This window comes from Camelus bactrianus, chromosome X (assembly GCF_048773025.1).
Source record: "Camelus bactrianus isolate YW-2024 breed Bactrian camel chromosome X, ASM4877302v1, whole genome shotgun sequence".
NCBI classification, from domain to species: domain Eukaryota; kingdom Metazoa; phylum Chordata; class Mammalia; order Artiodactyla; family Camelidae; genus Camelus; species Camelus bactrianus.
Window position 1 is genome coordinate 90,097,545 of NC_133575.1, and position 12,007 is coordinate 90,109,551.

General features: G+C 37.0%; 1 protein-coding gene across 2 annotated transcripts in view; it reads right to left on the reverse strand.

The window, feature by feature from the left end:
• LRCH2 (leucine rich repeats and calponin homology domain containing 2) overlaps positions 1-6,545 on the reverse strand; it is an 81,254-nt gene extending 74,709 nt beyond the window's left edge. Inside the window, exon 1 of one of the 2 annotated variants that reach the window (XM_074358905.1) lies at positions 6,149-6,545. In XM_074358905.1, the coding sequence (XP_074215006.1) occupies positions 6,149-6,497 (349 nt within the window). In that variant the 5' untranslated portion in view covers positions 6,498-6,545. The remainder of the gene's footprint in view (positions 1-6,148) is intronic. The other variant, XM_045517998.2, reaches the window with a different exon arrangement.
• Positions 6,546-12,007: the final 5,462 nt, after the last annotated feature.

Here is a 12,007-nt window from a genome sequence, read left to right on the forward strand (position 1 = left end):
AAGTGTAGAGAAAACTAAAATATTTCCCCTTCTAGGTCATGATGATAAACAGCCTCTGTACAATGGGGGTGGGCCTCACACCGTTTAAGTATCCCTTAGAGTGCGCTGCTGGGATGGGCTAGGAGGATGATATGCCCTTTTGCAAAGTTTCACTGTATGCCTTGGAACTTAAACACCACCTCCCAAGAAATCAATAGGCTCTAAGTCTTCAATTACTTTTATTTGTGAAAAGTGTCCCTAATATCATCTCTCATGTTGTCAATAAGGTTCTAGACTTTGTTCATCTTTATGCTTTTGATATTAAACAAGTGCTTCAGAGTGTATAATACAAATAATCTAAATCAAAATATTAAATTTTAAACTTTAAGCAAAATGTCTCTATAACCCCAATTTTAAAATATTCCAATAAACTACTCTGTTCTTTTACCTGTCATGCAGTATACATGATTTTTTTTTTCAGAAAACATGGTAAGCTCAAATTTTTCAAAAGCAAATTTTTGTAATTTAGCTGCTTATCACACAGTATAATTCTAAACTGTGGCTTATTCTCCATAATGACTCCTTAAAGCATTTTGCTCTATTGAGTATCTCTTCCTATGGTGGCAAACTTGTTTTCCCAGATGACACTGCCTGACATCTTTAAGATTAAAATTTAAGACATTAATGTCCCTAGATGTCCCCTTTACCTTAGCAAAAGTCAGGTAACTCCTCCCCCCCATTGCTAACAGCTCCCCATCCCTCCTACCCACCCCACAATTCCCCCCATCCATGAAGATCCTTCCTCCACTTCTTGCATTCTGACACTGAACTCTCCACCAGCTCCCTCCTTTCAGTCTCCAAGTATGTTTGAGAAAATAAGAGTGAACCTTCAGTTAACATCGGCCTTTAACACACAATGCCATTCTTAATTCTGTATCTGTACAATTTCTCCCCTGAAAGTCTGCAACTGTCCCTCCTGCATAATCATAACCTGATCCTATACTGACCATTCACCTCATGATTCAGCAAATACCTAACTTTACAGGAAACTTACTCAAACTAACTTAACCCCCAATAATATTAAGTCTTATGCCACAGTTCCATATCACTTATCTGTACAGTTTATAAATGTATACAGTTTTGAATATTGTTATATATTATAGCTCTTTTCTAACTGTTGCACATAGTACTATACATATCCACCTATTTTATAAACCTTTCAAGAAAAAGAAACATGTCTCTTTCCTGTTGACTGTAATCATGTTTCCAAAGTGGGAGTTCAATAAAAGCCTGCTTAATGAATCTATACTAAAACCATCAGAGGGGCATGAAGACAAGTTATGCAAACAACCATGCACAAAACAAAACACACTACACTACAAAAACTATATAATCTATGAAGTTAAATAAGCATTCATCTTTCAGATTAAATGAACTATTTATTAGCAGTGTTTCTTTTCATAATAGCTTTGTTATTAGAAGAGAAAGTATTACAATGGAAATCACTCTGAAACACTGCTAGAGTTGGAAAACCTAGCTTCTGACCCACACTCTGCTATATACTAGCCGTTTAACTTCGGGCAAATCACTCAACCTCTCTCAACAACAAGGAGTAATTACTATGCACTCTGTCAAGCTCACAGGGTTATTATTAGGCTACAATAAGGTAATATATATGAAAGTGCTAAGAATTTATAAAGAGTTATATAAATGGTATTATTTTAATGAGAAATGTACCCTCCAACTTAAGATGACATTTTATTTTAAAATGTGAACTTGCAAAAGAAAGGAATTAAGAACCAACTATTTATGCTATAGAAGAATTCATCACTGAATAAAATCACTACAAGATTCAGCAACTCAAATTCAACTAAAACAATTAAAATGAGTCAATCATCAAAAATGTCCTTCACATTTGGTTTTTCAGTAAGATATCACATGAAGCAAGACAGATATTTGAATCAGGCCACAAAATCACAAGCTTATTCCACTGAATGCACTAAGATGGCCTTCACCTATGTAACAAAATCAGATGCTGTGAAGTTTATCTGGCTCCATTTTACAAGCTGATACAATGCACCATGCCCCACAGTTGAAGAGGTGAAACAACACATGTAGGAAATGCTAGAGTTGACTCCAGGTTTACAGGAAAACATGTGATTAACCAGGGCACAGCACAATCTGATGTATGTAAGAATTCCTAAATCTGTTTCACAGACCTATTGTTTACGGACATAAAGAGGTATGAAGAAGCAGAAAGAACAGCGGTCTAAGTAGACTGAGACTTATTTGTAGCACTGGTGACAAAGTCAGGACTTTGTTGGGGGTAGCCATTAAAATCATTTTCACGCTCTCTTAAAGTCAATAAATTATCACAGTATCAGACAGACTAAAAGGTTCTAGGCAGTTCCCCTTTGTCTTGCCAAGTCTACCTACAGACCATCAAAGACAAGACATCACAACCAAAGTCAGCTACTTTCCTGAAATGGGTTACCAACTTTCTGATCCATGTTTTTATGTCTTTATATGGGTGAGGATTTTAATCAAGAAACATCTAGAAGGCATATCAATTCAAAACAGGTCACGAGCACAAACCACCAATTAGAGTAAATTAGCAAACTCTCCCTTTTAAATGTTAATTGCCTGGAAAGGCTGCCATAATTAGTTAGCTTTGCTCCCATCCCAGCAAAGGAAGGGGAATGAGGATGAAGAAGGAAAAAGAAATAAAGAGGCAGCAGGAGAGAGGGGACAGGTGAAGAACAAACACCAGAAATTCAAAGAGAGGTAAAAAGATACCAAAGATAAACTTTGCCAACAGCTACCTATTATCCATTTTCCCTCACTGGACGACTATTAATAACGAAAACAAGATTTTGCTGCTACATGTTTTAAGGGCACTATTTTCTTAATGCAAATTTATTGAACAGTATTAAATGTAAACCAGCGTTACTGAAGGGAACTGGAGAAACTATATCTTCCTGATAAGTTTCTAGTCGCTACAGACATAATATGATAAAAAAATAAGTCTCTGCTTCACAGAAGCCTATTAAAAAAATACTGAACTAGAACTTGAACACTTAGTTCTTAGCTTTGGTTTTGACCCTCTTGACAAGTGGCTTTAGGTTAGTCACTAAACTTTTATCAATGTCCTCATTCACTCAAACAATAAATATTTCTTCAGTGCCTAAAAAATGAGCTAGAGTTTCTCAACCCTGACTGCATATTAGAATTGCCTAGGAATACTTTAAAAAAAAAAAAAAAAGAAGCAGCAGCTCACTTGGCCCTTGAGATTCTGATTTAATTGGTCTAGGGTGGGGCCCAGGCATAGTTTAAATAAAAAAAAAAATCCCTCACGACTTTAACATGCACACAAGGTGGAAAACCAATGGTTTTTTTCGTCTTATGTGTATGTACGGAACAGCAAAACAATACAAAAAGCCTTCCCACTACCTTTGAAATTTATCAATTCCCCCTTCTTATATCATTTTGTTTTAACCCAGATTCTCACCACCTCACACCTAGATTAACAAATAGCTTCTACTTATTTTCCCTTCCTCCAGCCTCTTCCCAACCCAATAAACCATTATATTCTTGTCTAACTAATCAGTTTGGTACTGAAACATCATCCCACTGAGAGTCATTTTAAGCATAACAATATCAACAAACAGAACTGTTTTCATCAAACGGAGAATATATTGTGTATACATATTTGTATGTTTGTGTGTATATATGTATGTACGTATTAATCTCAAACATGCTCTATTTTCCTTCAGTTTCAGTGTATCTACCTTCATTTATATACAATGGATACTAGTCTCTTTACAAACAAGAATATTGCCCCTATATACTGGAATTTGGCACAACACTGTAAAATGACTATAACTCAATAAAAAAAGTAAAAAAAAAAAAAAAAAAAAAAGAATATTGCCCCTAACTAGTTCAAGGCTGAATTTGGTCAAAAATGAATGGTGAATGAGTCACCCACAGATTTCGCATTTAAATGTTGAAGTGTTCTCACAAGGAACACACATTCAACTTTAAAAAAGGTAAAAGGAGGTGGAATTATTTCAAAAATCCTGTGTAACTGTAGACACTGATAAAGTTTATGATGAATGAATGTTTACTAAGAGCAAATATGGCTCTGGTTTGTGTTAAAACTTGCCTAAAAAAGCCAACTGAAGGCTTAAAAGCTAAAGGTTATAACCACATAAGATGATATTCATATTTATGAAAAATATTATCAAGTACAATGTAAGCAATGTATAATGAGAAAACTGAACAAGTATATGACTTATTCCTTGTCTTTCAGGGGCTCTCCGTCTTCTCAGGGCAAGCAAAATATAAAAAGAAAATAAAGCCAGCACTAGCAGGTAAGCAGTAAAGACAATAAGTACCATGGGAATTCAAAGAAACAGGAGATTGCTGTAGCCTAAGGGAGCTGGAGACAGCTTCTTGGAAAAGCTGGAGCTTGAACAAAATTAAATAGGTGGAGAAAAGGAGATCTCAAGCATATGGAGGACCTATAAAACGAGGCAGAAATTCATAAAATACATTTGAGGGACAGGGATTTGATCTAGCTGGAACAGAGGGTTCTACATAGGAGCATCTGAGGAGGTAACATTGCAATAATAAATTGAAGCCAGACAGTGAAAGCCCTGAATGCCAAGACAGGATGCTTAAACTCTGTCCTACAGATACAGAAATCCCTCATAGGTTAAAAGGAACAACAAACAAAACAATATATCCCTATAATGATGCAGTCTGAAACCATTTTTCTTGACGCCTTTGAAGAACATACCAAGTAGTATAATATCCTTCCAGAATATGTGAACATATTGTTTAGGAAATCTGTTCAGAGTGAAGGAGTAAATACTCAAACATGCTTTCCAAAATACAAAATCATTGATCAATTACGCATTCATAGTTCTTAGGATGATTCCTAAGAGAATAATTGAACAGAAGGCTTCAATTTTAGGTTTTCCTCCTCTGCCTACACTCATCCAACACATACCTTGATTTAATATCTAGAAACAGAATACAATGAAATAGTGTTATTCTGAAAATATCTTTTATTACTTTTCATTATGAGCGAATTTACTTACTATATTGTTTCAAAATCACTAAATCTATTAAAATAATTTATCCATGATTTCTTACAGCAAAGGATATGAAAGCACGCACATAAATAACACGCTTAGAGATTATGAAAAGCAAAAAGCTCTTCATCAAACCAAAACACATCTAAAACAATCAGCAGTGGCTTATAAGGAAGAGGGGAAAGAGTGTTCGTTCATAACAAAAAATGCCATCCAAAACAAAGAATACCAGAGAGTATACCAAGAACATTACAATAGCCAATTTCTCATCCAAAATGATAAACCATTAACCCACAACTCCAAACAGAATGGAGTTAATTTTCCTCTCAAAAATGCCCTTAAAATTTTTGGCTGTATCTGCTATAAAAATTAAGACCCTAACATATCTCAAAACAAGGATTCTTTTCCTTAGTAACCAGACACATAAGTGATTGATGATTTAATTTGCCACTGCAGCAAATACTAATTTAACCACCACTGCCACCACTACCTCCTCAACATCAGGAAAAAGAAAATTCTCAGTCTTTAAAGACATAGGTGGTAAGAAGGCAAGAATATTCCAGGATGATTAAAACACAACAAAATAAGGCAACAGACACAAAAAATCGCGGCAATACTGCTGCTGTACTAGAAAAAGGGATATATCATTCTTGCAGGCACCTATGCCTTTAAGGAATATGTAAAGATTATGATGTTCTGTATTGTCTTCTTTTTTTCCCTCCAGGAAAGATGGGAACATCCACGAGAGTTGGAAGAAGTGCATTCAGGAAGGTGTCAATACCTCCCTCCCCACCCCTTACTGGGGAAACTAGCTTTAACAATAATGCTTTTTCACCCCTCACAAACCACCCGGTTTTCATACATCCTTTACTCAGCATTCCCGCCCCCCTCGCCCCCCACCATTCTCTTCCCTGCCCCACACATTCTGAACTGGCTGCTGCGACTTTGTCAGTCTCGCCGCCCCCGCGCACCCGCCGGGGCCAGCAGAGTCCAACAACGCAGCCACGCAGCCACCCACTCCCCCACCTCCCCCTACTTAGCCCAGCTGCCCCTCCCCCTCCCCGTCCTGTCACCTGCTTGGGTGGTGTCCGTCAGGTCGTAGCCGCTGCCCGGGAAGTCTCGGAGTTTCCTACCACTGAGGCTCAGGATGCCGGAGTTGCCCGCCTCCTCCAGGGCCCGGTCCAGGCTCCTCACGGTGTGCTGAGGCTGCAGGCTCCCCGGGTTCCACTGCGGCCCGTTGGGGAACGGCTGACCGAAAAGACTCGGTACCGGGATGGGCACCACCAGGGTCCCGCCGCCGCCGCCGCCTCCCCCTCCGGCTCCGCCACCTCCCCCGCCGGCCGCGCCACCGCCACCGCTGCTTCCACCTCCACCACAACCGCCGCCCCCACTGTTACCACCACCTCCCTGACTCGCCGCCATGTTCCTGGGAGAGAGAATAGCCCCCGACAATACTCTCAGCTTGTGCCGCGAGTGTAGGGGGTTCTTAGGACGCATGCGCAGGCTGGGGGCGGGGGTGGGGGGGCGAGGTAGAGGGTGGGAAGGAACCAGGGGGCGGGCTGGGAGGAGGTGTTGGGTAGAGAAGAGACGACGTTCAAACGTGCAGAACGCTTGCTTTGATAAATGTATGAATCAGAGGAAGGATGCTAAATCCCGGTTCCGCTGCTTTGGGTACCAAAATCTTGCAAAGCGACACCAGTTGAACTATAGGTTGTTTGGCGATATGTCCCCAAATCTCTAAATTGCTTCACCTTTTGCGTTCTGCAAAACAAAGGCAAATATATTAGATAAAGATGAAAGGGATTCGTTTCAGAATATATTGAAACAGCATTTAGAGGGACTATCAGCCACCTGATTGAAATGCTTACTGCAAATGCCTCAGGAATCGTTTAGAAGTGTTAACACGGAGAGAAACTTGGGGAGAAAAAAGTGGTGCAGAATTGAGTTTTAAGCATATATGAATTTTGCCATAATTTAGAATTCCAAAATAGGAAAAAGACTTTAAATGTTTTCAAGGAAGCCTCTCGTTTCAGTGTGTGTGGGTCTCAGCCAAACTGCTGCCTTCCAAAACTTGGAAAAGTTCTCTGCATTCTGTTCTATCGGTCTTTGAAGTTATGCCAAGACCTCCAAAATATCTTGAGTTTCTTCTCATCATGTCAGTATGGCTGATGGAGAACTCTTTGATCATCAAACAACCTTAAAGTTTATTTTTGAAATATAGGTTTTGGTTTTAGGTGGAATTCTGAAGGTTTAACACTGGGAATATGAAGCTAATCAATCTTGGATTTTAGGAGCTCATTCTTAGAACCTGAACCCAACCATTCAAGCCACTGCCACCTCTCTATCTCCACTCAGAGTTATTCAAATCTTTTTCACTAATAGTAAAGTTATACAAGAAAACTATCAGAACGCTGGGCATATTTAGCTATCAGTAATTTGAATATCCTATGCATCTCTTTTACATCCATTTCAGTTTAAGCAATCTGTCAACAGTCTGATTACCTTGGAGAAATCTCCACAAAAGTTTATCTGCCATAAGCTCTACTTTGGAAAAAAAAAAAAGATACAGAAAGAATTACAACTTATCTAAATTGCTTTATGACGATACAGGTTAACTAAAATAATTATGTTGCAAGAAATTACATTTGTCAGATGCATGACCCACAGAAGGAACAGAACTGAAAATCAGACTCCACAGTAAGTTAGCAAGTGAACCAAATTATTTAAACCCACTGGTATCAGAAGGAATGTTGTATCTTAATATCTCATCTTTCTTATATTGCAAATCAAATCAGGTATCAATTGAGAATTTCCAGAATCAAGAGGGGTGAGAAGGTAAACTAAATTCATTAGAGGGAAATAAGAAAGGAAATTTTAATAATTAGCCAATAAAAATGTTTGCAATTCTTTAATGCAATGTATTGGACTCCAGGAAAAATGCCCTTAGGATCAGGATACCTGTCAAATGAAAAAGGCCATGTACAACCAAATTTAAGAAGGAAAGTAATCTTTCAAAGAATTTAAAAAATAGTCTAAATAGGAAAAAAGGGAAGCCTACAAAGTAGGCTAGGTATACATGAAAATCAGGCAAAATAACCCATTCTGGAACTCTTTGACAAGAGCACCAAGGTCATAAGGAATGTTAAATAAACTGAAGTATATTAAAATTTTAAGAATTTGTTTGAGCATTTATCTATTGGAATTGGGCAGCACAAAACAGGAAGTAAAGAGTGGTCACCAATAGGAACCCAGGGAAAGACTTACATAGAGAAAGTGAGGAAGCAAAGAAAGGAAATTATTGCTTGGCTATAGCTGACATTCTAGCTGGCTGTTCGTGATTGGTTGTCCTTAGCATTTTGATTTCCTAACCTTGAAGCATTTATAGGCTTAGATTTTGGTTTGCTTATGTAGGCTGCCGGGGCATTTACACCACCTCAGTCTAATGGTCTCCCTGTTTGATTAATTTAGCAGGACGTAAAAGATTTAGAAAGAACATGAAATTTAGAAATTTGTTCCAACCCCTTAACTGCTGTCATAATACTCAGAAAAGTGACTTAAGAGTTCTGTACTTTAGTTTCCTCATAAGTACCACCGGAAAATAACAATAATATTTAGTAATAATAATATATAAATAGTGCTTACTATTTACCAGCAATTGTTCCAATTGCTTTATATATATTAAGTCATTCAATTCTCATAAGAATCCTGTAAAATAGGTACTATTATTCTTCCATTTTATGGATGAAGAAAAATAGCATATACCTCACATAGGATTGCTGTAAGAATAAATCAGATCAGTAAATAAATAAGATGTAAAGTAACACCACAATACCTGGCACTCATTCATTCATTTAATAAATATTTATCAAGTGATTACTCTGTGCCATGAACAACTCTCTGTGCAAGTAATAGTATAGCATTAGGTGCTCAATAAATGTTAATTTCTCCACTATGTCCCTGTACCCTTCATGAAAGAAAATAAAATGATAAAACAATATACAAAATGGAAGAAGCCAAGGGAGAAATCAGTTAATTCCTTGATAATTTGAAGCAAAGAGGGTATCTGACATATTGCATGAATTTTTTTGTTTCAGTTTATACTAGAAGATGTTTTACAATGATTACCACTTCGATGTTATTCCTGATGTGAACACATTGGTACTTGGTTAAATTATAGACAATACTCAGCATTATTCAAGTCAAACTTACAAATTCCTGTTGACAAATCACCAGGACTAGATGACATATACCATAGATTATAGAAGGAAAACAAGGGATTTTGAACAAAATATGCAGCTTCTATTAAATAAAGCACTGGCTGACTATAAATATGATTTGTATTCAAAAGAACTCTAGAGGGGACTTTTAAAATTCTAGGCCAGTTTATAGTCACAGCTATTCTAAGGAAATCGGTCGTTACCTAACATTTATAAGTAATATAGGGAAGGAAAGGCACAGTCCAAAGCTCTAAATTCTTCTATTAGAGGTCAAGATTATTGGGATAGACTACAAGATGTTCTTACCAGTTTATAAATAAATCAAAAGTGAGATATGTTTTATCTCAGGATCTAGAACAAGGCTATGAACTTCAGGATTAACTAATATCAAACTATAATATGAATTTTTTTTTAATCCTGATCAGTTTCCAGGAAAAAGTCATGGGAGTCTCTGCAGTTTGTTTCCTGAAAATATCAGCTCAGTTAAATACTAAACTCAGGGGGAAAAACAATGAAATGTTGAGTATCATCAAGACATGTAAAAGAAACCCTAAAAAATATTAATGTACATCATACTGAACTATTCCATAGCTGCCACTGGAATGTGATGTGAACTTCTGCCCACTCTACTCTCAGCACAAGTCCTGATAGAGAAAACCCAGTAAGTACACTTAAAATGATTAGGGATATGGGGGAAGGAGAAATTTTCTTGGCCGTCATCTCTCTAGTGACTTGATCTTCAATCCCTTCCAAAATCCCTGTTCTGGCATGGAACCTTCAGAGGACTATACATTAACTTATTTTAGCATAATTTATAGCACACTCTGCTTGACATCTCTGATCCTCCTGCCCCTGTCTGTCCTTGGTTCTGCCCTTGCACATAACCCTTTGCATTGCTTTAACCAATCCTAACAAACTCATTATTCTCAAACTTAATATTTGCTAACTCAAAAGAGATTTGGACAAATATGTGATCACTATTACTTAAAAGAAGCTATTACATACCTAATCTTTAATGTTGATGTTAACAAGCACTTTAATGTTCTAGCTTGGTTAGAATCCCTGCTATGACACTTACAAGGTGCAAGGTAGACAAGTCATTTAAGCTCTCAAAGTCTCAGGGTTTTTTCATCTATAAACCAGAGATCATAACATTACTAGCTATCTCACAGGATTGTAGTGAGGATTACATGAGATATTCACATAAAACACATCATATATTATTGTGGTTATTATTTTTTTCTAGGTTCACTTTGCCAATAGAACACTGTGCTGAGTGAACCATGAATTATCAACATGGCAGTTCTTAAATTCCCCTGTATTATTGTGCTACCAGCACTAATAGACATTTTCCTCTCTGCTGCTGTTGAAGTTACATCCTTATTGCCTCACCACAGGTTTCTGCCTCTCCTAACTTTTGTGTTTTCACTATAATCTAGTAATTCAATTCCAATTCCTGCTTACTGTCTCCAATGCAATCCCAGATTTTGACCTCTGTGTTTCTACTATGTTAACCTGATATCATGAAATCCATTTAAATATCTGTTCCAAATCCTCCTTTAAAAATATATCTTAAATGTTTTGCTTTGTGTAAGCCACAGAAGCCTAAGTCTGTTAAAAATCCTAAAGAGCTTTCTTATTAGAGTAGTATGTAAAAGATACAGACTACTGGATTTTGCCTAGTTTAGCTTGGCCAATGAAAGTAAATAAAACATCGCATAAAATTATTGAAACTGTTATGGCCAATTAGAAAACATAAAGTTGAGGAAGAATTTTCAGTCCTCTTTAATATTACATTGGAAAGTCTCCTCTTTTTATATAAACATGGAAATGTGCCATATGCCTTTTGGGCAAGCTTGTCTTATATAATTATCTTCCTTGTCTTGCAGTATGTGAGAGAGAATGATGAAATAAGGCCTTTTCAAGCAAAATCCAAATTCCTAAAAGGAAAATCTAGGCAACTATCATGCTACCTCTAAGCAGGCTATACCTGTGACAGAGAAACACAGATGTTAATGGTATTTCAGTAAAGCCTATTAAAGAAATTATGATGTCAAACTAGATTAAAACCTCAGGAGAAAATATAAATCCTAAAAGAGTTTAGATTCTATATTTCCTTAAACAGAATGAAATAGAAACATGTGGACCAAAACCTATGTATAGAATGAAGGTTGGAATGAAATGATGAAAAATCAAGTTGGGCATCTACCAAAGTCTAATCATATTTGTTTACCTTAAATTTTGCTTCAAATCTTCATCATCGTATATAGCAAAGTATGGGTGTTACAGGTTTATGTTTTTTGTTTGTTTGTTTGTTTCTCTCAATCAAATAAGGATAGGACATACATCTCTGTGGGATTGTGATTGCAGTGACTCTGGGCCTGGGGGGCAGTGTACCCTAAGTATAAGATTCTGTGGGGTTGTTTTTTTTTTCTGTAAACCTGAAACTCTCAAATGATAATTGGGTCACATAAGATCCTAAAATCCAATTTTTCTACCATCAGGTTTATTGTTAGCTGTAGGTGTTTCATAGATCCTCTTTTTTCCAGTTGAAGAAGTTTCTGGAAACTCTCTCAAAGCACTAAGATTGAGCATTTGCAGGTCTCACTTCATTTGTGTCTCATACCCCAGGTATTACTGTTTTTGTTGACTGATTTTGAAAGCCACAGTTCTATATACGTTGTCCAAGTTTTGGTTGTTTCATGTGGTAAATTT